At 40.0% G+C, this 21,831-nt stretch overlaps 1 protein-coding gene across 1 annotated transcript in view; it reads right to left on the bottom strand.

Annotated features, from left to right (window-relative positions):
• Nucleotides 1-21,831, bottom strand: part of TTN (titin) — a 292,385-nt gene that overhangs the window by 66,456 nt on the left and 204,098 nt on the right. Inside the window, exons 176-211 of the mRNA XM_053410245.1 lie at nucleotides 20,749-20,864; nucleotides 20,359-20,658; nucleotides 19,034-19,333; nucleotides 18,829-18,934; nucleotides 17,949-18,145; nucleotides 17,551-17,856; nucleotides 17,156-17,434; nucleotides 16,018-16,317; nucleotides 15,620-15,922; nucleotides 15,144-15,518; nucleotides 14,744-15,046; nucleotides 13,454-13,753; nucleotides 13,065-13,361; nucleotides 12,686-12,970; nucleotides 12,309-12,602; nucleotides 11,309-11,608; nucleotides 10,872-11,180; nucleotides 10,596-10,786; nucleotides 9,286-9,715; nucleotides 8,659-8,967; nucleotides 7,834-7,982; nucleotides 7,719-7,748; nucleotides 7,481-7,610; nucleotides 7,066-7,365; nucleotides 6,342-6,659; nucleotides 5,466-5,762; nucleotides 4,925-5,224; nucleotides 3,905-4,219; nucleotides 3,574-3,722; nucleotides 2,973-3,123; nucleotides 2,601-2,882; nucleotides 1,676-1,978; nucleotides 1,282-1,584; nucleotides 895-1,176; nucleotides 436-735; nucleotides 11-313 (exon numbers count right to left, since the gene is read on the bottom strand). Coding sequence (XP_053266220.1) covers nucleotides 11-313; nucleotides 436-735; nucleotides 895-1,176; nucleotides 1,282-1,584; nucleotides 1,676-1,978; nucleotides 2,601-2,882; nucleotides 2,973-3,123; nucleotides 3,574-3,722; nucleotides 3,905-4,219; nucleotides 4,925-5,224; nucleotides 5,466-5,762; nucleotides 6,342-6,659; nucleotides 7,066-7,365; nucleotides 7,481-7,610; nucleotides 7,719-7,748; nucleotides 7,834-7,982; nucleotides 8,659-8,967; nucleotides 9,286-9,715; nucleotides 10,596-10,786; nucleotides 10,872-11,180; nucleotides 11,309-11,608; nucleotides 12,309-12,602; nucleotides 12,686-12,970; nucleotides 13,065-13,361; nucleotides 13,454-13,753; nucleotides 14,744-15,046; nucleotides 15,144-15,518; nucleotides 15,620-15,922; nucleotides 16,018-16,317; nucleotides 17,156-17,434; nucleotides 17,551-17,856; nucleotides 17,949-18,145; nucleotides 18,829-18,934; nucleotides 19,034-19,333; nucleotides 20,359-20,658; nucleotides 20,749-20,864 — 9,512 coding nt within the window. The remainder of the gene's footprint in view (nucleotides 1-10; nucleotides 314-435; nucleotides 736-894; nucleotides 1,177-1,281; nucleotides 1,585-1,675; nucleotides 1,979-2,600; nucleotides 2,883-2,972; nucleotides 3,124-3,573; nucleotides 3,723-3,904; nucleotides 4,220-4,924; nucleotides 5,225-5,465; nucleotides 5,763-6,341; nucleotides 6,660-7,065; nucleotides 7,366-7,480; nucleotides 7,611-7,718; nucleotides 7,749-7,833; nucleotides 7,983-8,658; nucleotides 8,968-9,285; nucleotides 9,716-10,595; nucleotides 10,787-10,871; nucleotides 11,181-11,308; nucleotides 11,609-12,308; nucleotides 12,603-12,685; nucleotides 12,971-13,064; nucleotides 13,362-13,453; nucleotides 13,754-14,743; nucleotides 15,047-15,143; nucleotides 15,519-15,619; nucleotides 15,923-16,017; nucleotides 16,318-17,155; nucleotides 17,435-17,550; nucleotides 17,857-17,948; nucleotides 18,146-18,828; nucleotides 18,935-19,033; nucleotides 19,334-20,358; nucleotides 20,659-20,748; nucleotides 20,865-21,831) is intronic.

Genomic DNA, 21,831 nt, shown 5'->3' with positions numbered 1-21,831 from the left:
TATAATATACCGATTGGATCCTTAGCAAAGAATGGTTTTGAGGGTGGGCTAGGATCACCAACGCCAATTTCATTTTCTGCTGAAACTCGGAATTCATATTCACAGCCTTCAAGAAGATCTGTTACCCTGAACTGAGTATCTGGGTAAATATGATCTTTGGTGGCTCTTCCCCATCGAGTAGACATAGTTTCTTTCTTTTCAAGTATGTAATTGGTTATTGGTTTTCCTCCATCATATGGCTTCTTCCAGGTAACTAAGGCAGAATTTTTGGTGACGCCTTTAATGATAGGTTGCTCTGGTGCAGCAGGAACACCTGAAGAAATAACGTTTTCAAGTTTTAAATCCATTTCATACAAAAATATAATATGAAAATACAAGTGAAGTAGAAATATGGCGGAGACTTAAGTAAAATGAATTAGCAAATAAACTACATACTGAAACGATCCTTGGCCTTCATTTCATCAGATATTAAAGGATCACTCATGCCATACAAGTTCTCAGCATAGATTCGGACAACATAATCTCTTCCCTCAAGTAATTTAGGGACTTTGCACGTTGTCTTGACATTGGCTGACGTGACTGGCATCCAGAGGTCTCTGTTTGCATCTCTCTTCTCAATAATGTAATTTGTAATTGGACTTCCACCATCATCCAAGGGAGGTTTCCAGGAGATAACAAAATGATCTTTAGTAACTTCATCAAAAATAACTGGGCCCACTGGTGGTTGAGGACGATCTGTTTAAAAGTAAAAGAAATATATTTATCAGAAAAGTTCTTCACAATGTGCATTAGGTTAAATGTTATCATGTGATATGCCATCCCACCCTCATTTGATCAGCTCTAATTCATACCACATGTGGAAATAACTTATTTTAGCACTATAGCAATACTTACCAACTACAGTAACTTGACAGAAACCTTTTCTTGTTCCCGAACTGTTTTCTACAATGACACAATATTTGCCTGAATCTTCACGGACAGATTTCAATATCCCCAAACAAAGAGTAGCTGGTGTAGTCTGGATCTTTGTCCGTTTGTCTTCTTTCACAGAAATATCATCTTTGAGCCAGGTAATCTTTGGTGCTGGTTTGCCTGAGTAACGGCCGGTCAGACTGAAAGCTTCTCCTACACGGACAGTGAGCTTCTCTCGGATATCCAGTTCAAGTTGTGGAGGAGCTAGATGTATTGTTAAAGAAAAGAAGAATCAGTGATATCTATAAAAACTCACAGATCACCCAATGCACATTTGGTTGGTTGGTTTGCTCCAGAATGGAAACTTACCAATTTCATCTTTGCATGTGATGGGTTTCGTAACAAATGATGGTTTGCCTTGTCCCACAATATTGCAAGCGCTCACACGATACTCATAAGTGTCACCTTCTTTCAAATCTTCAACGGTGTATTTTCTGTCAAGCATTTTCTCTTTTGTAACTCTGGTAAATTTCTCTTTCCCAATAAGGCGGCTTTCCAAAACATACATGGTTATATCAGAGCCACCGTTGTACTTAGGTGGGTTCCAGGTCAGTGTAACAGAATCCTTCGTTACTGCTTTGACTTCCAGATCCTCAGGTCTTTCTGGCACAGCTAGAAATAAACGCATGCAACATGTTAGGTACTTTTTCCAAGGCAAATTCTCCTCACCAGTACTGAAAAAAAATAGACAATAAAGTCTTACTTATTGGGTCTCTGATTAAAATCTCTTTTGTTGTCTCCACAAATGGGCCCATGCCAATAATATTCTCAGGTGCAATTCGGAAGAAGTATGCTTTGCCCTCAATCAGCCCCTGAACTGTTGCATTCTGCCTGGTGACCGTATATGTCACTGGGGTCCAAGCCCTGTGATCTGCTTCACGTTTTTCAATTACGTAGTTGGTGATAGCTGAGCCACCATCATCTTCAGGAGAAAACCACGTAAGTTTGCATGAGTCGTTGGTTAGGTTCTCAGTAAGGAATGGAATTCCAACTGGACCTGGAACATCTGTGAAGGAAAGAAATACAGTAGAATGTTTTTAAGACGAACATTTAACATTTCTGTAATTGGAACCCAAATAATAACATAGATGCAATAACATATTTATAAAAACATATTTATATATTTCTATAACCCCACCCACTCATATAATATACCAAGGCAGTGCACAAAAGAAAATACTATAAAACAATACAAAGTAATCACAAGAATGACTGGCTCGTCTAAATAAAGGAAATTAAACAAATGAATAGGCCTGTCTGCATAAGAACATCTTCCAAGAGACGTCTGAAGGTTAACGGGGAGGATGTCCACTGATTCTCTGTTGGAAGAGTTTTCTGCAGTATGGGACTGATGACACACTAAGGGTTCTGAGACATTGGGAACAACTAACAGCCCTCCTTCAGATGATCTAAGTCATCAAAATGGGACAGAAGGGAGCAGACACTTCTTGTGGTATCTTGGACTCAAGTTGTTCAGGGCTTTGTACATGAACTTTCATCCTGATCCAGTAACATATGGGTAGCCAGTGCAAATGCATCAACAAAAGTGTGACTTTCTGCCATTCATCCATCAGCCATCTGCCCTCATCAGCAGTCTAGCCATCAGCAAGTCAGCTTTCAGTGCTTACCTAGCACATCAACAATAATAGTCTTCTTTCTTTCTCCACCAGCATTTTTAGCAAGAAGAGTGTATAAGCCCTGATGGCTTCTCTTGCAGTTCTTTATGACCATAGAAGAACTAATTGCAGTTTCCTCGATTTTAGCCTCCTCTGGGAGAGCTCTCTCATCCATCTTCCAGGTAATTGTTGGAGGTGGCTTTCCTGAGACATAAGCTATAATGCGGATCACTCCACCAGCATGGACAACGATTCTGTCTTTCACATGAGCATCAAGCATGAGATCAGGAGCAACTGTAGAAACAAACAATATATTTTATATTTAGTTTCTATTCTTTTACCCACACAAGAACAAAGAGAGGCTGTTTTTATCCTAAGACATACCTATTCTGTCCTTTATTTCAATGACTTCAGTGACATCTCCAGGCTCTCCAATACCAGCAGCATTTATTGCTCTGACTCTAAATCTGTAGAAACCTCCTTCTTTCAATCCGGCCAAAACAAACTTGGTCCCTCTTATTTCTTTATCTTTTGCCTGAAAACAAAAAGAAATTTTGTGTCTTTGGTGGAATCTACACACATGTTAAAGACGCTGTGAAAATGCTTTTCTAAAAAACGTTTTGAAAAATACATTGGATTTTGAATAGCTCACTGGCACCATCTAGTGTCACACTTGTATATTGCACATTACAACACAAAACGTTTTATTTACAGCTGTGTACCTGAGTCCTTTCATTCCTTCCTCCTGAACCTCCTTACTTCATGCCTCTCCCCACACCACATCACTTACCTCCCTCCCTTATCTTTCACTCATGGTACCATTAAAAGCCACCTACGAGGAAGGGGAACAATGGGTTTTTGCTGCTTCTAGGGCACACAGATGAGTTGGCAGCCCTTTCAATGAGTCAGTATGTTCCTCAGTATGTTCAGTTATGGAATCGACATAATGTTTCAAATAAATTTTCAAAGGCAGCATTTCACCTACCTTTTCCCATTCTTCTTTCCCTTCCTCTTTAAATTCAACAAGGTAACCAGTGACTTTAGAACCACCATCTTTTAATGGAGGAGTCCATTCAAGGTCAACGGAAGATTTTGTCCAATCAGTAACTTTTGGAAATGGAGGACCAGGTGGAGCTGGGGGGAAAAAAATTATTGCACCATTCTGTCACAAGACTGTGTATTTATTATTTCTCAAACATATACCATCTATACCATCTTTTATTATATTTCCCCCTTTCACACCAAACAAACAAACAAACAAACAAACAAATAAATAAATAAATAAATAAATAAATAAATAAATCTTAATTACTTACAGATTGGGTCTCTTGCAGTTATTGGATCAGACGGCATGCTTGGCGGTCCAACACCGGCGGCATTAATAGCATAGACACGGAACTGGTAATCTGAACCTTCAATAAGGCCAGGTACTTTGTAAGAAACTCCCAATGTCATAGGTTTAATAGGATCACGGTTAACCCGTGTCCATCTCTTTCCAGTGGTCTCTTTACGCTCCAACCAATAACCCGTCACAGGGGAGCCTCCATCATATTCTGGCTCCTCCCAGTTGACGGTCATTGAGTCATGTGTGACACTGCTGACTGTTGGTTTGTCACAAATTCCAGGAACAGCTAGGGAATAAAGTAAAGAATAGAGTAAAGCAAAGCGCTGGGGACCACATAGACCACTTATATATGGTATTTATGCTATAGCCTTCATTTGAAGTTTCCTCTCCCAGTCTTTCATTAGCCCCTATAGAGACAACCTTTGTGAAGTAAGTAGGGCAGGGCTATACAAAGTCCTCCTTTTTCTTTGTTATACGTAACTGTCAAGTCCTAGAATCCTGTGCTAGAGCCATGGCTGAGCATCTTCAACCTGAAAAGCCCTTTTTACAGTAGCTCTGCACCAAATGCCAGCATTTTGTATTTCTTGGAATAGCGGAGCTCATGAAGGGTTCCTTTGCCACAGCACAGTGCTTCATTGTGTCCAGCAGAGCACAAGATAGCACTGATAATTGAACGTTTTATTATTTTATGGTGAAGAAAGGCAAAGATACGGTCTATACTGTGCTAAATACAATCTAAAATGATATAAGTACAGATTCAATATTTAACATTTAAAACAGGTATGGTTTTAAGATGAAACAGAAATAATAGCCATAAAAGATCTATTTCTGAAAAGCCTTTAAAACTATTATAGACATTTTAGCCATACAGAAGATTAAAAAAATAACAATTTTAACTTGGGGCTCTCATACTATCTAAATCAGATTACTTATGTTCTGCTTTGCCAATAAATATAAGCGCAGGTGATATTTTAGATAACTGTATGCTTACTGAATAGATTTCTGGCAGTTTCAGGTTCACTATCAAGAGGTTCCCCAACGCCATATTTATTCTGTGCCATGATGCGGAAGATGTATTCATGCCCTTCTAGTAGTTTGGGTACTGTGAAGATGCATTCTTTAGGTTCATTGGTAACATGGACCCAGGTCCTTCTGTTTGCTTCCCTTTTTTCAATAACATAGTTAGTTATCTTAGATCCACCATCATCTTTAGGAGGAAGCCAAGAAATTGTCATCTGATCGGCAGAAATAGATTCAAATTTAATGGGTCCTTCTGGTGGTCCAGGGCGACCTGAAAAATACGTTTTATAAAGCATTAATTGTTGTCAAAGTTGAGTGTTATATTGTTGTGGTTGGCATCCAGCTATCTCGGGAGGAAATGAAAGAGTTTGCCTTCAGGGACGAAGCCAAACTATTGGAGAGTTACGGCGCCTGCTGTGGCTGCAGAGACTGGTAACAGGAGAGACATGTTTTGAACATTATATAACAAACAGTAAATTAGGTTGCCAATGCCAAAATACATTGATATTTACCTAGCACATTCAGCCTCATCTCCTTTGAATCTGTTCCAAAGTTATTGACAGCAGTTATAGTGTACAAGCCTGTGTCTTTTCTGCGAGATTGCTGTATCAGCAAAGTACAGGAATTTTCATCCACAATCTTGTTGACATGTTGGTCATATAGCACTGGCAATTTGTCATCAGGTTTCTTAGGATGAGCTTTGACCCAAGTCAATGTCGGGAAGGGGACGCCCTTTATTTTGGCTACAATCTTGATATCTGTCCCTTCTTCTGCCTCCATAAATTCTTTGAGTTCAATAGACGGAGGGCCTACAAACAAAAGGAAGCAAAAATTATTGAGCCACTATGAATACAGAAGTCTAAATGCTTCGCATTGCAGGCACATGATGTCTGCAGCCCTGTGTGGGGTAGACCGTGGAAATGAACACAAGAGATTGATATTGGGTTGAATTAGGCAACCTTCCTTCAATACAGATACGAGTAGGTTTGGCTAAGGCAATGGGCATGTATCCATCATCAGTCAACCCACGTGCTGGCTGATAAGAGAGCCAATAGGGGATGATCCTGTGCTGGGGAGTTGCCCCCAACATGGACCAGGTGCCACGACAGGGCATCATTGCAAGAGGCATATTGGCCTATCATGTGGGCTCTCAGACAGAGTCACCCCTCCTGGACCCCTTTAGCGGGGTACCTGTTCAATGTAGGATTCAGCCCAATGTGAGGAGGGCACTGCCATGTGACCATCCCTTTGCCTGGCTGTGTGGGAAGATAGCAGATCTCCTGGGACTGGCCCACGGCCGCGCTGTGTAACAAAAACACTGCTCCCCCAGAGCCCCAGGTCAGCGGATATTTGAAGTGCAATAACTACTAATGCTTTGCAGCACTTACATGTCTGATCTTTGACGACAACTGGCCCAACAGTAGGTGACGGTCTGCTTGGACCTGCTTCATTCACTGCTTTCACTCTGAATTCATATTCGTCGCCTTCTTTAAGGTCTTCAACAGTAAACTTTGTTTCTTCCACATCCCGTCTATTGCACTGTCGCCAGGCTTCCTTCCCTTCACCAGTACGGTCCCAGCGAAGGCACTCCACATTATAATGTGTTACGGGAGCACCGCCGTCATTCTTTGGAGGTTTCCATGTCAAGCTTACCGTGTTCTTTGTTATAAGACCAATCTTGAGTTTGATAGGTGGGTCAGGAGGATCTGTGTGTTGTTGTTTTTTTAAAAAGGAGCAAAGTAAAATGTAAGTACTGCCCTACAATAAAGTATCATTAGTAAAAACAAATGTCCCACTTCGCCACACCCTTAAAGTATTTACATATTTATTTTCAAAGAACCTGCAATCCAATATCTGCTGAGGGATGATACTCCCCAAACTACTGAGATTGTTTCAGGATATTTAGCTGAGATTTTAAAAGTCAAATTTAAAACTATTTAATTTTCTTAACGGTGGCTACTGAGTCTTTCATATGTTTTATGTGTTTAATATGTCCGGATTGCCAATGTTTTATGGAAGGTTTTCTTACTCTTTTATGATTTTCTTGTCTAAATTTTGCCAATAAAGGCTGAATGAATGCATGAATTAATGTCCCATTTTGATTTAACTTACGGATTGGATCCCTCGCTGTGGTCCTTTGAATTGTATCTGCTGGGGGTCCAACACCAAAGCGGTTTTCTGCACGTACTCTGAAGAAGTATTGTTGCCCAGCTATGAGATCAGGAATAACCAATGATGTGCCAGCACAGTTGGGATTAACTTTTGTCCAGGCTTTCCCTTCAACAGTTCTTTTCTCAATAATATAGTTTCTGATTCTGTCTCCACCATCATTGTCCGGCATTTTCCATGAAAGTTTACAGCTGCATCTTGTTATGTCACTTACTTTCAGGTCTTTTGGTGGCCCTGGAACATCTATTTCATCATGGAAACAGATTGGAAAAAATCATTATATGGGGTTTTACAGTATATGAACTTTTGTATCACAAAATTAGTGAAATGGTGCAATATTAAGATTGATTAGTCTTACCTAGGACATTCACCCTGACATTTACAGTTTTCTGTCCTGCTTTATTCTTTGCTGTAATACTGTATTTTCCAGAATGACCTCTGTTACATGTAGGGATAGTAATCACTGATGTGGTATCAGTTGATTCCACCTGCACAAACCAAACCAAACTTACTTAGCAATAATAATTAAAAAAGGACTTGAAAAATGCAAATATTAGAAGCAAAATAAGTGAATTCAAATATAAGCTATTTTTTACCGTAGCATCTTCAGGTATGTTATGTCCATCCTTTAAATAAAGAAGAAATAGTAAATACACACATACAATACTTTAGCATGAAGTTTTTAACAGTTTACTTTGTTTTGTCACTGACCTTTACAGCTTTCTTTGCATCTCCTTCAAATTCCCAAGTTACTTTGGGAACAGGACGTCCCTTAATAACTGCTGGAATTCTGATTGTTGTACCAGTACGGCAAGAGAGTAAGTCTTGTGCTCCAACATCAATAAATATTTCTGGCTCCTCTGCAAAATACAAATAATATATCATATAAATAATATAGTCAGAATTCATCTACCTGTCACATAAGTTCTCTAATAGAGTAAACTTATGCATGTACAGTATACTCAGTAGTAAGTCCTTCTGACATTGATGGGTCTTTCTTTCGGATAAATGGGTAGGCTTGCAGCCTCAGTTGTATATTATTCTCTTGATGATAAACAAAGATATCAAGATATATACTTATTTGAAATATATACTGCCATTTAGCAAAGCTTTAGAAAAACATGATAACATATAACACCAAAATATAATAAATTAGAACAATGCATGAAACAGCCTAGTAAAAAAACAAAAACAAAACCTTTGCTGGCCCTAAATCCATAACAATGTTGGTGTCAGGTGGGCTTCCCGAGGACAGAATTCTATGAACTGGTGCCACCATTGAGAAGGATCTCTCTTTGATCATTATCTGCCTTAACTCATATGGCAGGGACACTCTGAGAAGAGTTCCTTCTCAAATGTATGCAGAATAATCTAGCTCCAGCTTCTATTGCTATCAGATTGATGTTGGGTAAGTTTGCTTTACTCTTGAAAACTCTAATGTGCTGGACAGCCATTCCTGCATTTCACTTTTCAAATCTTTTGATTTTTCTATGTCTACACGTTCGAGTGGAAAGAATTATTTCCAACAATCCTTACCTTGAACTTCCTTGCATGGTATTTCTGCAGTGCAAAGACTTGGCTCAGATTCCCCTGCAGCATTTACAGCCTTTACTCTGAATCTGTACTTTCTGAGCTCTTTCAGATTGGGTACAACACAATCGCAGGTAGGGAACAGCTTGTCCGGTTCGTTCACACTCTTCCAATCTAAACTACCTTCTTCTTGCATTTCGACAATATATCCTTTAATAGGACTGCCACCATCTTTTTGTGGAGGTTTCCATGCAAGAGATATAGTTGAGTTGGTTCTGTCTTTGACATCTGGGCAGGATGGTGCTCCAGGAGGATCTATTGAGCAAATGCAAAATGTACTGCCATGAGGACTATGCCTCCCTTGTTCCATTGCACAACACTCCTTCAATGAAGTGAATGGAAATTCTATCAACTATACAGTATTTCATTGCACAAAATTAGAAACATTTGCTATTTATCATGATAATATGCACTTATAAAATGAAGCCTAACTCATTAAATATTTGACTTCAAACGCAGAGCTCATGCACTGAAATCACAGAACCTCTATCAAATCAGGTTCAGGACAAATTGAACAAAAAATACAAAGTTGGCATTTTGTGTTACTTATTGCTTCCTTGTCTTTATACTTACAGATTGGATCTGCAGCTTCATAAAGATCTGATGGCTCACTGGGAGGGCCAATTCCAGCAATATTCACAGCCATAGCTCGGAACTGGTATTTTACACCTTCAATCAAACGCAGTACATTGTATTCCAGTCCTTTCACTGCTGGTTTTGTCACTGGAGCTCTGTTGACACGAGACCAGTAGACACCTCCTTCTTCTTTCTTTTCCAGCCAATAGCCAGTAATTGGAGCTCCACCATTGTCTAGTGGAGGTGTCCATGTTACCAGCATTGATGACCTGGTGCGTTCTGTAACCTTTGGTTTTCCAGGGGGTCCAGGAAGACCATAAGGATCCTTGATAACTACCTTTTCGGAAAGGCATTCGTCACTTGTCCCAAACCTGTTAACGGCCCTCACTCTAAATTGATATTGTCCATTTGTTGCCAGTTTATAGACCTGAAAAGTAAAAGAAACATGATACATTATTATTTTTTAAAATCAGTTTCATATCAATTCCCTGTGTTGTTTCCAGGACTTTAAACAAAGAATAGCCAAAGGTCACCTCACAAAGGAGGGCAACAAAGGTAGTCAGTGGTATGGAAAACAAGACTTAAAAAGAAAGGATGAAGTAATTGGGTTTGTTTAGCTTGGTGGGGAGATGTCTGAAGGGGGGCATGTCAACATATTACAAATACCTGAGGAGATGTCATACAGAGGGCATAAACATCTACATCTCATAAGCTAAAGGAGGGCACGTTTCAGTTGAACATTAGGAGAAACCTCTTAAAAGTTTGACAATGGAGTCAATGAACATTGGGTTCTTCTTCACTGGAGGTCTTGAGCAGAATCTAAACAGCCATCTTTTGGGAGTGCCCAGGTTCTCATTTTCCTGCCCTGAGCAAGGGATTTGACTAGGCAGACCCCTCAAACTCAAAAAGGACCCATCCAACTGTTTGATCCTATGATATGTGTAAAACCAATTCTCAGAACTGGTTTTAGTGTATTTTGGATGTTTTCCATGCAGTTAGATGCCATCATATGGATATCTTAAAACAGTTCTTGAAAAAACCACCTGCTTGTTGCTCTGATGCTTAACAACTCTATACATCATTGGCATATCTGCACCAACTGCTACTAACCCGACTCTGAAGGGAGCGAAGTACCATTCAATACAGAGTATAGAAATACCTATTTTGGCATTAAATGGAAGGCAGACGTAAAAATAGGAAATCTGGAAGATGAACAGTGTTAACATTCAGCTCAACAATTTTATAAATGGTCATTTTTCATTTAAAGACTATTCCTTTCGCCTATGAAATCAAGATTGAAGCATTACCCCAAATCGTCTATCCACAACAGTGCTGGATACTTCCTCCCAGTCAGACTTCTTTTTGCTCGCATCACGCTTCTCAAGAATGTAGTGTGTAATCTCACTGCCACCATTATCGAGTGGGGCATCCCAAGTCAACAAGCAAGATTCAGCTTTAATATCCGATACGGTGAGATTTCTCGGTGGAGAAGGACGATCTAAATAAAACCAATTTAGTATTGTGTTATGGTAGAAATAAAGTAAGAAAACTTTGGCCGTTTAAGCAAGAAGCTAGATACATACCAAATACTTCAACGTGAACATTGCGGTATGCGGTGCCAAGACGATTAGAAGCTGAAACTGTGTAAGTGCCTTTATCATTCCTAACTGCTGCAGGCATGCTGAGTTCAGTTTTCGCCTCTGTTCTACTTGTTTCCTTTTTGGTGATCTTAAGGGCATCTGATGTTTTATCAATAACAACGTCATCTTTAGACCATTCAATCTTTGGCATTGGAAGACCTGTCACGTCTGCTGGAATGTTGACTGGTTGCCCTGCCATAACTTTGATAGTATCTCCTCTAACAGATAGACGCAATGTCACTGTGGGAGGTTCTGAAAAAAGAAAATGAATGCAAAAGTGATTAACCATGTAATTCTCAAAAATATAGTGAGGCATCTAGCAGACACCAAATATTCACATCTATAGGTAAAGTGTACACATTTATATTAAAGAGCCTCACCTTCATCATCCTGTACGACTACATTAAGGGGCAGTGATGGTTCACTTTCTCCAATCTCGTTGACAGCCTTGACTCGGAACTCATACATATGCAGCTCAGCAAGATTGTCCACAAGAAGGGATGTAGTTGGACAGAGTCTCTTATTGACTCTTTCGAATTCATTTGAGTCATGTCTTCTTTTGTCAACAATGTAGCCGATGATGGGGCTTCCACCATCATTACGGGGAGGCTTCCAGTCAAGTGTAACAGAGTTTTTTGTTCTCTCTGTGTACATGAACCTCTCAGGAGCAGTTGGAGGACCTGTTGTGGCAAGAATGAAAAATGATAAGTTAAATTTGAAAAATAAACCCTTGTTTTTTCACGTCATGTTTACTGTGCAGCATTTTCACCAGCAAACAAGGCAAAAATACATCGTTTTATTTATTTCGGTTTATATTCCCCTGCCTCCAAGGCTAGGGACATGCAACATGCTATTTAGCTCTGCAGATGTATACTGAAACCCACCTCTCCATCCTCAGTTTAAAACTGTCATTAAATACTAAATTAAATGGGACAATGCTATACTAACTCCAAAATGCATTGGTGCGACTCCAGTGAATTGCTGGATGTGGGAAAGAGGTCTGTGGAGAAATTGGATTTTGTAACTCTAGAGCAGCTACAGAAAAGTTTTACAGCAGAGCATCTTCGCATGCAACATTTTGCCCTTGTAGGATTATTTTCTTTTTTTTTTTAATAAAGTATTTCCACACAGAAATGAACATGGGAAGCACTAGGTTTTCAGTTATCCCGACTCTAGAAAAGTTCTCTTTCAAGAAACTGACATGTTTTGGGTTCAACTGCAAGAATGCGCGCACGCGCGCGCGCACACACACACACGGAGTGTTGTGATGATAAAGGATATAAATATATATTTTGAATGGTGTTAAAAGTTGAAATTACGGGAGGGGGATGCTCTGTTCCAAAGTGTTCTGATGGTTGTTATCAATACAAGAAGTTTTACCTTTGGGGTCAACAGCAAGGAGAGGTCCCAGTTCAACAGGTGGACCACAGCCAAACTTGTTCTTGGCGAATACACGGAACTTATATTCTTGTCCTTCAACAAGACCTGTTATATCACACTTAGATCTGTCTGTATCTACGGCTAGTCTCCATGTATGCATTTTGGCATCTTTCCTCTCTACAAGGAAACCTATGATCTCACTTCCTCCGTCATCTTTGGGATCATCCCAGTTAAGTAGACACATCTTTCTATTTACCACCACAGGATGCAAGTCAGTAACCGGTCCAGGAACATCTGGAAAAGAAGACATGAGATGTAATTAAGGAAGGCCAAATACTTAATATATTCATCGTTTCACTCCATGTAGCATTTCTTACCAAATATTTCTGCTCTGGTTGCAGCAAATTTAGAACCACTTTCGTTGGTGGCAGTAATCACGTATCTTCCATGGTCTTTTCTGAGTGCATTTTTGATAAACAGCTCAGATGAAGTGCCAACATTTTCAATCACAACTCGCTCTTTGTCAACATCTGCATCCTCTAAAGTCCACACAATTGTAGGGGTAGGTCGTCCAGTAACAATAGCAGGGAGCTTAAGAGCTTGACCTGCCAATATCTGAACTCCTGCCCTGACAGAAATATCAAATTCAACAGTGGGAGGCTCTGTATAAGGAGAGAGAGAGAGAGAATTAATTAATTTGCAATCCTACAAACTATTTCACATTAGATTTCATTTTAAATTACATAATCACAGTACCTTGAGGCTCTGCAACTGTTACAGGCTCTGTTTCTCCAGGAGGTCCTTCCCCAGCAACATTAAGGGCGGTAATACGAAGTTTGTAATCTGCACCTTCTCTAATTCCTTTAACTATATAGCTCCGAACCTTAATAGGTCTTTCTGTGCAGCGAGACCATTCATTTGAGCCGACAAAATTCTTGTAAACATGGTAGCCAGTGATTTCACTGCCCCCATTGTATAGCGGAGCGTCCCATTCAACGTCAATAGATGTTGAGCTTGTATCAACAATTCTTGGAACAGGTGGGCCAGGAGGCACTAAAAGAAAAAAATACGTATAAAGAGAGATTAATAGACTGAAAACTTCCCTTTTCAAACTAAGGGGTAATATTATCTATCTAACAACTTACATATTGGGTCTTGTGCAGTTTTAGGATCTGAAGGGGGACTGAATTTCCCAAGGCCAGCTGCATTTTCAGCACAAACTCTAAAAACGTAAGTTAGACCTTCTAAAAGTCCTTCAACTCTAGTTTCCAGGGCATTCACACGCTCTTTGTTCACACGGGCCCAGTGGGTTCCATTGATTTCACGCTTTTCAATCCAGTATCCCAAAATGGGGCTACCATTGTCTTTAGGCTCATTCCACTTAACCAACAGACTACTGCTAGTTGGATCCTCTACTAGAGGTTTATCAGGTGCATCAGGAGGACCTATAAAAAGAGGATATGCAAATGTTAGTGGAGCTTACCAAATCATACAGAAATTTAATTTGTTTAATGCCTCTAATTTTCTCCTCCACCATATCTTTACTTGGAGGCTTCAGTTGCAATATGCAGCCTGATCTTATTCACAGTTACTTGAAATGAAGTCCCGTGATTTCAGCTGTACTTACTCCCAGGTAAATGTGTCTAGGATTGCAGCCTGAGAGCTACTAAATTAGCTGTTACATGTATTTTTCTTTACTACACAAAGGGGGCAAACTGGGATGAAAAATGGGGGCAGGGGCAGTTAGTTTGGTTCTCCCAGCATGCCTTTAAGTGAATTCAGAACCCCTTGTGAGTAGTAAAGTTTAGCTTGGTCCCTGGAAAGCCACATCCCAATAAAACGAAACTGCCTTCATGATATGTAAATATTATCTCTGTGTTATACCCTAAATGTGTAGATGCGCATGCTTGAAACTTGTAGAGAGTGAGGGTGGGTTTTGTGTATATGGAAAGACTTAAAGAAAATGTGTGTTTTTCACAGTTCTTCTTTTTCCGCTTTTTATGTATGAATTCATCTGCAATTTATTTTACTGGTGGATTATTTAAGCATTTGCTTTTGTCAATGATGATCTTACCAGCTCTGTGTACCCATATATCTCAAGGATTTATTATTTGTAATTACCACCCACTTCACACACTTTAAGACACAAGGAGAGAACAGAATAGAAAAGTCTGATATGGCAAGTTTTACAGTCAACTAGCATGGATTGTCTTAGCTTTTTCTTTTTCTTTTTAGGATGTTGCACTCAGATGCAACAATCAGCAAATGTAATTTAGCCATTGCCTTCTGCAAGGTTTTTCTGCTGGGTTATTATAGAATTAAAGTTTTAATGTTAAAGTACAATATGAGTGTAAGGTAATAATGATGATGATGGATGGCAGTGCCTTTTGGGAAAAATGAATGAAGCACATATTTAGATAGAGTACAAGACTTACTGAATGGATCTTGAGCTACAACAGGTTTTGAAAGACATGGAGGTCCAGCTCCTACTCTGTTCTCAGCTTTCACACGGAATATGTATTCCTTTCCTTCAATAAGTTTAGGCACATTATATTTGCAATGCCTAAGCGTTGAAGTAACGGTAACCCAGCCAATGTCGGATTTTGTGTTGTCTTTCTTTTCAAGAACGTAGTTCAATATTTCACTTCCGCCATCATCAAGAGGAGGCTCCCACTTGCAAGTGATGCTATTTTTACGAACCTCCTCAAAAACAAAGTTGACCGGTGGTCCAGGTGTATCTGTTTTGAAAACAAAAATAATGAACACGACTTTGCACATATCACTTCAAACATTTTGAAGAAAATGTATCACACACCATTATGTATAAGGGCATACCTAACACATTGACTTCACACGAAGCTTTTGCAACCCCGTGATCGTTTTCAACTCGAATAGTATATGTGCCATGGTCTGGTCTGATTGAATCCCGAACGACCAGTACAGAATCTCCTTGTCTGTGGTTGTCAATGCTTAAACGCTCGGGCAGGGACAAGTGGAAAGGCTCATCTTCTTCAACTTCACCTTTCTTCTTCCTAGTAACCTTGGTAACTCTCTTCTTAATTTCTGTTGGCTTAACAACTTCATCATTCCATAACCAATCAATAGTTGGGTAAGGTGACCCTGAAATGTGTGCTTCAAGTGCAATCTCAGAACCTTGCTTCACCTCCAGGCCAGCCTGCAGATTAGCACCGAGGAAAACTTTTGGAGCCTCTGTAACCATAAAAATATTGTTTTAGTTTATATTTGATACTGTAGCATACAGCAGAATTTGAATACTTGCTAAAAATGAATAGGTAGTTTGCAAAACATACCAACGGGATCCACTGCTTTCACCAGAGGAGTGACATTAGAAGGTCCGCTGACACCGGCAGCATTCTCTGCACGGACACGGAACTGATATTCTTTGCCTTCCTCAAGACCTTTCACAGGAGAAGTCAAAAGAGGAACCAAAAAGTCATTGCATCTTTCCCACTTCTCTCCTCCTTTAACTAACTTTTCCAAAATGTAGCCCATAATCTTGGTTCCTCCATCATACAATGGTGGTTTCCATGTGAGTGTTACTGACTTCGATGTTGGATTGTGAACCTCAAGGTCAATAGGTGGATCTGGACGCTCTGCATATTGAAAATTTAAAAGAAAATGGATAAATAGAAGGCACGGAGAAACCATTTGCCTTTTTCAGTCTTGATGATCATAAAAAAAAACTTACGCTTTGGATCTTCTGCAATCACTGGATTTCTCAGTTCAATGTATTCACCTCCTCCGATTTTATTAACAGCTTTAACGCGGAAGTAGTATTCACCATTTTGTATGAGATCCTTTACATTCCATGCCAATTTGTTCTCACCAGACATCACTGGTATGTATGTTCTCCTACCAGCTTCTCTTCGCTCCAGCACATAATGTAAAATTGGGGTGTTGCCATCAAATTCTGGAGGTTCCCAGGTCACTTTACATGAATTTTTGGTTACTTCACTTGCCTTGATACTATTGCATGGTCCAGGCACACCTAATTGAAGAACAATAGGTACACATGTAGCATTTAATAAAGTAAATTGGTTTGAAAACTGTATTAAAAGAATATATATACTCGTGCGCACTAATCATATGGATGATAAACATTTATATATATAATTTACAATTCCTCAGGTTGACCTATCTCCCTATTTAGACACATGGAGATATCAGCGTTGGCTCGCGTTACATGTATCAATTAAGCAGCTACGTGTCAGGCTTCAGGGAATCAGCTTCTTCCCCCGTGGCAGTAGATAAGCAAAACAAAAGAAAAGGAGTTGTCTTACCAGTTAGAAACTAATAATCACAGAGAGAGAACAAAGAACCCATCTCCTAGGAATGGTGGTGCTCCCAATTAAGGATTCCACCCCCTTATGTCCCTATTAATCTACATCATTACTACGTCTTGTAATCTGAGTTTGTACTCTCTGTGCTTTGTGTGCTTTCTGTTCTGCCGCTTTCTGAACTCTTCTCGACCTTGGGAAGGGCAGTGGGGGAATGCTGTCCAACGACTGTGAATCTGTTAACTCTCTCTCTTCCAGTGTTACTTCTCCTAGCTGTTCCCCACCCAGTATTTCCCAGCTTCTGCCTTCTGAACTGTGCCCCTCTGCAAACCACTGCTCCAAATCTATACTTTCCTCCTGCTCCTGGGAAGATTCAGGATCCGGATGCAGAGGAGGGGGATGGGGAGGCAGAGGGGGAAGCTCCCAACCTTGCTCCTCAGTGCAGCCCTCCTCAGCACAGTCCCTGACACTAAGAGCTGAGCATCTTGTCACCCATTCACTATTATGAGTCTAATTCACATAATTGCCGGTATAAGAAAAATAAATTACCTATTACTTTGACATTGATTGTACCGGTTGTTGAACCCAATTTATTCTCCAAGGTAATAGTGTAAACGCCAGCATCAGCATGGACTGCATTTGTTACTTCCAGCAAGGCAGAGATGTGGTCGCTCTTCATTGTTGTTCGGTCACCGGCTTTCAACTCCTTCCCACTCTTATGCCAAGCAATAGTTGGAGTTGGAACAGCTCTGAAGGGCACAGGGATACTTAACTTTTCACCTTCAACCACAACGAGGTCTGTAGTCTTTATATCAACAGTTGGATTACCTGTTGTGTTGTTTTTTTTAAAAAAACAAACAGAAAAATAATTTCAATTAGTGCGCCAAAGCAATTTCACAATTTAGAATTTATTTCATGACTGTTTCGAAAACAACTATACTTACAATCTGGATCTTTGGCGACAACGTTTTCTGATATGTCTGATGGCTCACTAGCCCCTATAGCATTGACAGCTCTGACCCTGAGAATATATTCCTTGTCAGGGACAACGCCTTCTTCTGCTTTGTATTTCAAATCTTTGACTGGTCGAGAATTTATTCTCATCCATTTTTCAGTTCCTGCTTCACAGAGTTCTATATTGTATCCAATTATAGGACTGCCGCCATTTTTCTCTGGGGGTTTCCATGCAATTGAAATGTGTTTTCTTCCTGCGTCTGTCACGTGTAAGTCCAGAGGAGGTGAAGGAGGGCCTGCAGGAATACATAAGTAATGTTATTTTCTGCCGTTCTATTTGGCACAACACATATTTCACTGATTATAATTTCCAATCTTCGTAACTCACTTGTTGGATCTTCAATTGCCAGGATGTCAGTCGGTTCGCTAGGGTGACCACAGCCGGCTTCATTTTCAGCACGGACCTGGAACTGCACCTCTGTACCTTCTATGACATCCGTTACTCTGAAATTGCAGTCAGGGCCTGATGTTCTGCCAGCTTTCACCCAGCGCGTGCCAAGCTTCTCTTTCTTTTCAATAACGTATCTGTGTGAAGAACAGATGTTTATAAGGTGCATGAATCCATACAATTCAAACAACAACAACAACAATATTTTTTTATTTATACCCCGCCCTTCCCAGTGCAGAAAACCGGGCTCAGGGTGGCTAACAACAAATTTAAAACACTTCATTGATGCAACAAAAAACAGCATAAAATACAGTATAAAACGTGAATAACAATAAATTCAGAATTCAAAAATCAATTTAGGGGGGAAATCCATCCAATAAACATTAGATGATCACCAGGGCTAGCTGGCTAAATTAGTCCTATTTGGGCCAGTGAGGAGACCAGGGGAGAATTAGCTGTGGGATCCAGAGCGGGTAATCTTCATAAAAAGGGGAGGGGGAGGGAAGGAAGGGGAATAAAAGATCAGACCAAGTAGAAAGATTTAATCAAGAACGAATCGTTCATTTAGATTTGAAACATTGCTCATCTAATAGATGTGTATAATGAACACAATAAACTTTGGAACCTTTAAAAATAAATTTTCTCTATTAATCATCTCTCCCTGCCCCAGATTTTATACTCTTTCCCAATATATTCTGTCTGTCTGTATCTATCTTTCTATCTTTTTTTCTATCTATCTAAAAATGTATATGCTGCTTGATTGTAAACTGAACCTCTAAGTGGTTTACAAAAAATAAATATAAAAACAATTCTCTTTTACCGTAGAATTGGTCTGCCACCATCATTCTTAGGGGGTTCCCATTTTAGGTCGACATGTCTCTTTGTCACTTCGACTGGTGTAAGTGCATATGGTGCTCCAGGGGTAGCTAAATTAAATAATATTGATAGTTAGGAAAACAGAAATTTAAAAACGATGACATAGTTTGTTGAAGCTGAATTCTGAGTGTGTGCACTTGAAAACTTACTGAAGGTGTCTTTTGCAAGAACAGAGTCCTCAATTTCACAGTAGTCACTCTGCCCCACTGCATTTTCTGCAGCCACACGGAATACATACAGAGAGCCTTCTGTTAGTGGTGTCACTGTATATTTGGTGTCCTTAACCGTAGTATCAACCGTCTGCCAGCCTTTCCGTCGTACGTCTCTCTTTTCAACGATGTAATTTGTAATAGGAGAACCTCCGTCGCGTTCTGGTACTGTCCATTTAAGGTCTGCAGTGTTTTTAGTGATATTAATGACCTCAAGCCATCGAGGTGGTGAAGGAGGATCTGTAACAAGATTAAAGCAAAATATTATTAATTTGAATATGTTTTAATGTTTCCATTGCACCCTTAACACAAACCATAGTTCTAATGAATTAGTGATGATGTATTAATTGATGTATCATCTTTTACATGTGTAACATATCAATTTACAATCACATCACAAAAGCAGCTAAAAACAGTATACCTGAAGGAGCATCTCCACCCCCATCATTCAGCCTGGACACTGAGGTTCAGTGCCGAGGGCCTTCTGGCGGTTCCCTCACTGCAAGAAGTGAGGTTACAGGGAACCAGGCAGAGGGCCTTCTTGGTAGCAGCGCCTGCCCTGTGGAACGCCCTCCCTTCAGATGTCAAGGAAATAAACAACTATCTGACTTTTAGAAGACATCTGAAGGCAGCCCTTTTAGGGAGGTTTTTTTAATATTTGATGTTTTATCATGTTTTTAATATTCTGTTGGGAGCCACCCAGAGCGGCTGGGGAGGTCCAGCCAGATGGGCGGGGTATAATACATTATTATTTATTATTTATTATTTATATTATTATTATTATTATTATTATTATTATTATTATTATTATTACTATTATTATTATTATTATTATTATTATAAAACAATACAAATAATAACTGAGGATGAAACGGAAATATATTCAATTGTCTTTTGCAAGTACAGACAGTGGCAGCCCCGCTGAAAGCCCCACTCCAAGTTACTGTGGAGCAGGCTTCTGATACTTTTGGGACTTGAAGAAGAAGAAGTGTTTGGATTTGATATCCCGCTTTATCACTACCCGAAGGAGTCTCAAAGCGGCCACAATCTCCTTTCCCTTCCTCCCCCACAACAAACACTCTGTGAGGTGAGTGGGGCTGAGAAACTTCAGAGAAGTGTGACTAGCCCAAGGTCACCCAGCAGCTGCATGTGGAGGAGCGGAGACGCGAACCCAGTTCACCAGATTACGAGTCTACCGCTCTTAACCACTATACCACACTGGCTCTCAGGAGAAGCTCTCCTGCAGAATGCAATGGCCAACTTACTCAGTCTCTCCTTGCATAGCACGGGATCGCTGGGCTCGCTAGGCTCACTCTCTCCAGCTTTGTTCACAGCTCTGACTCGGAAGGAATATTCTTGTTTCTCCATAAGCCCTTTGAGGAAGTGTTCTGGTGTGGGGATGCCTTCAGCCACTCTCACCCACTCGTCTGTGCCAGTCTTTAACAATTCAATGACATACGATTCAATCTTGGCACCGCCGTCGTGTTCTGGCTTCGTCCAGTTCAAGAAACACGAGGTCTTGGCAACGTCTTTGACAATTGGCTTGCCGGGTGGCCATGGGGGATCTAGACATGAATTGATAACTTGGTTTAGAAAACCCAGCATTATGACTTGGAGTAAGTTATAAAATTCATCTAAGAAAAATGCTTTCATACCAATAGGATCCTTCACTAAGACTGGCTCTGTTGCTCTGCTTGGCTTTCCTGGCCCAGCAAGATTCTCTGCCACGACACGGAACTTGTACTTCTTATGGAACGTGAGACCTTTAACCCTAATAGTAATGATGATAATGCTCCAAATGTAAAATTTGTAATACTTATTACTAGTTAACACTATAATTAAATACTCTGCATCATCACAAGTGTACCTCGTGCATTAAAAAAAACAAAAACCTTTGAACTGTTCAGAGCAATTATATACTATCACCCCAAACCAGAGACTCCCTGTGTACATGGAGGAAGGACCTTCCTATTACTGTATCACTGTAAAGTCTCAGACACTGGTCAGATGTAATATAATCTGCATTTCTGTACTATTCATTAGTAGATGATATATATTGGTACTACTTAAAACTCTAAGGATGAATAATGCTTGGGTGTAATAAATATCCCTAGCTTGTATTAGAAATTCATATTACAGTTGTACCTTGGATCTTGAATGCCTTGGTACTCGGATGTTTTGGGTCCCAAACGCCGCAAACCTGGAAGTGAGTGTTCCGGTTTGCGGACATTTTTTGGAACCCGAACGTCTGACAGGGCTTCCGTGGCTTCCAATTGGCTGCAGGAGCTTCCTGAAGCCAATCAGAAGCTGCACATTGGTTTCTGAAAGTTTTGGAAGTTGAACAGACTTCCGGAATGGATTCCGTTTGACTTCCAAGTTACGACTGTACTGGGAGTTCAAAAAGCGGAAAACTATATTCATTTCTAAGAAGTTCTGATATCAGCACTAATCTTATGAGCAGCTGCAGTGATGTAGAATCACATCAGAAGTCACTATCCCACTACTGTTTCCATAGCAGAAATTGGTGCTACTGATAACACCCATAGTACAGTTGTCCTATTCAGTGGCACTGGTGGATGGTTATGAACATGATTTAGGTAAGGATATTTTCAATGGTTATTGTAGACCCAAAGTATAGACAGCAATACAATTATTCGATGCTATTACAGAGCACCAGTTAATATTTTATTCTAATGCATGACAAGGAGTCAAATTCAAGAGTATATAAAAGTCAGCTG

This window comes from Podarcis raffonei, chromosome 1 (assembly GCF_027172205.1).
Source record: "Podarcis raffonei isolate rPodRaf1 chromosome 1, rPodRaf1.pri, whole genome shotgun sequence".
Lineage (NCBI taxonomy): Eukaryota > Metazoa > Chordata > Lepidosauria > Squamata > Lacertidae > Podarcis > Podarcis raffonei.
The sequence above is the reverse complement of the archived record's forward strand: the minus strand, read 5'-3'. Positions and strand labels throughout refer to the sequence as shown.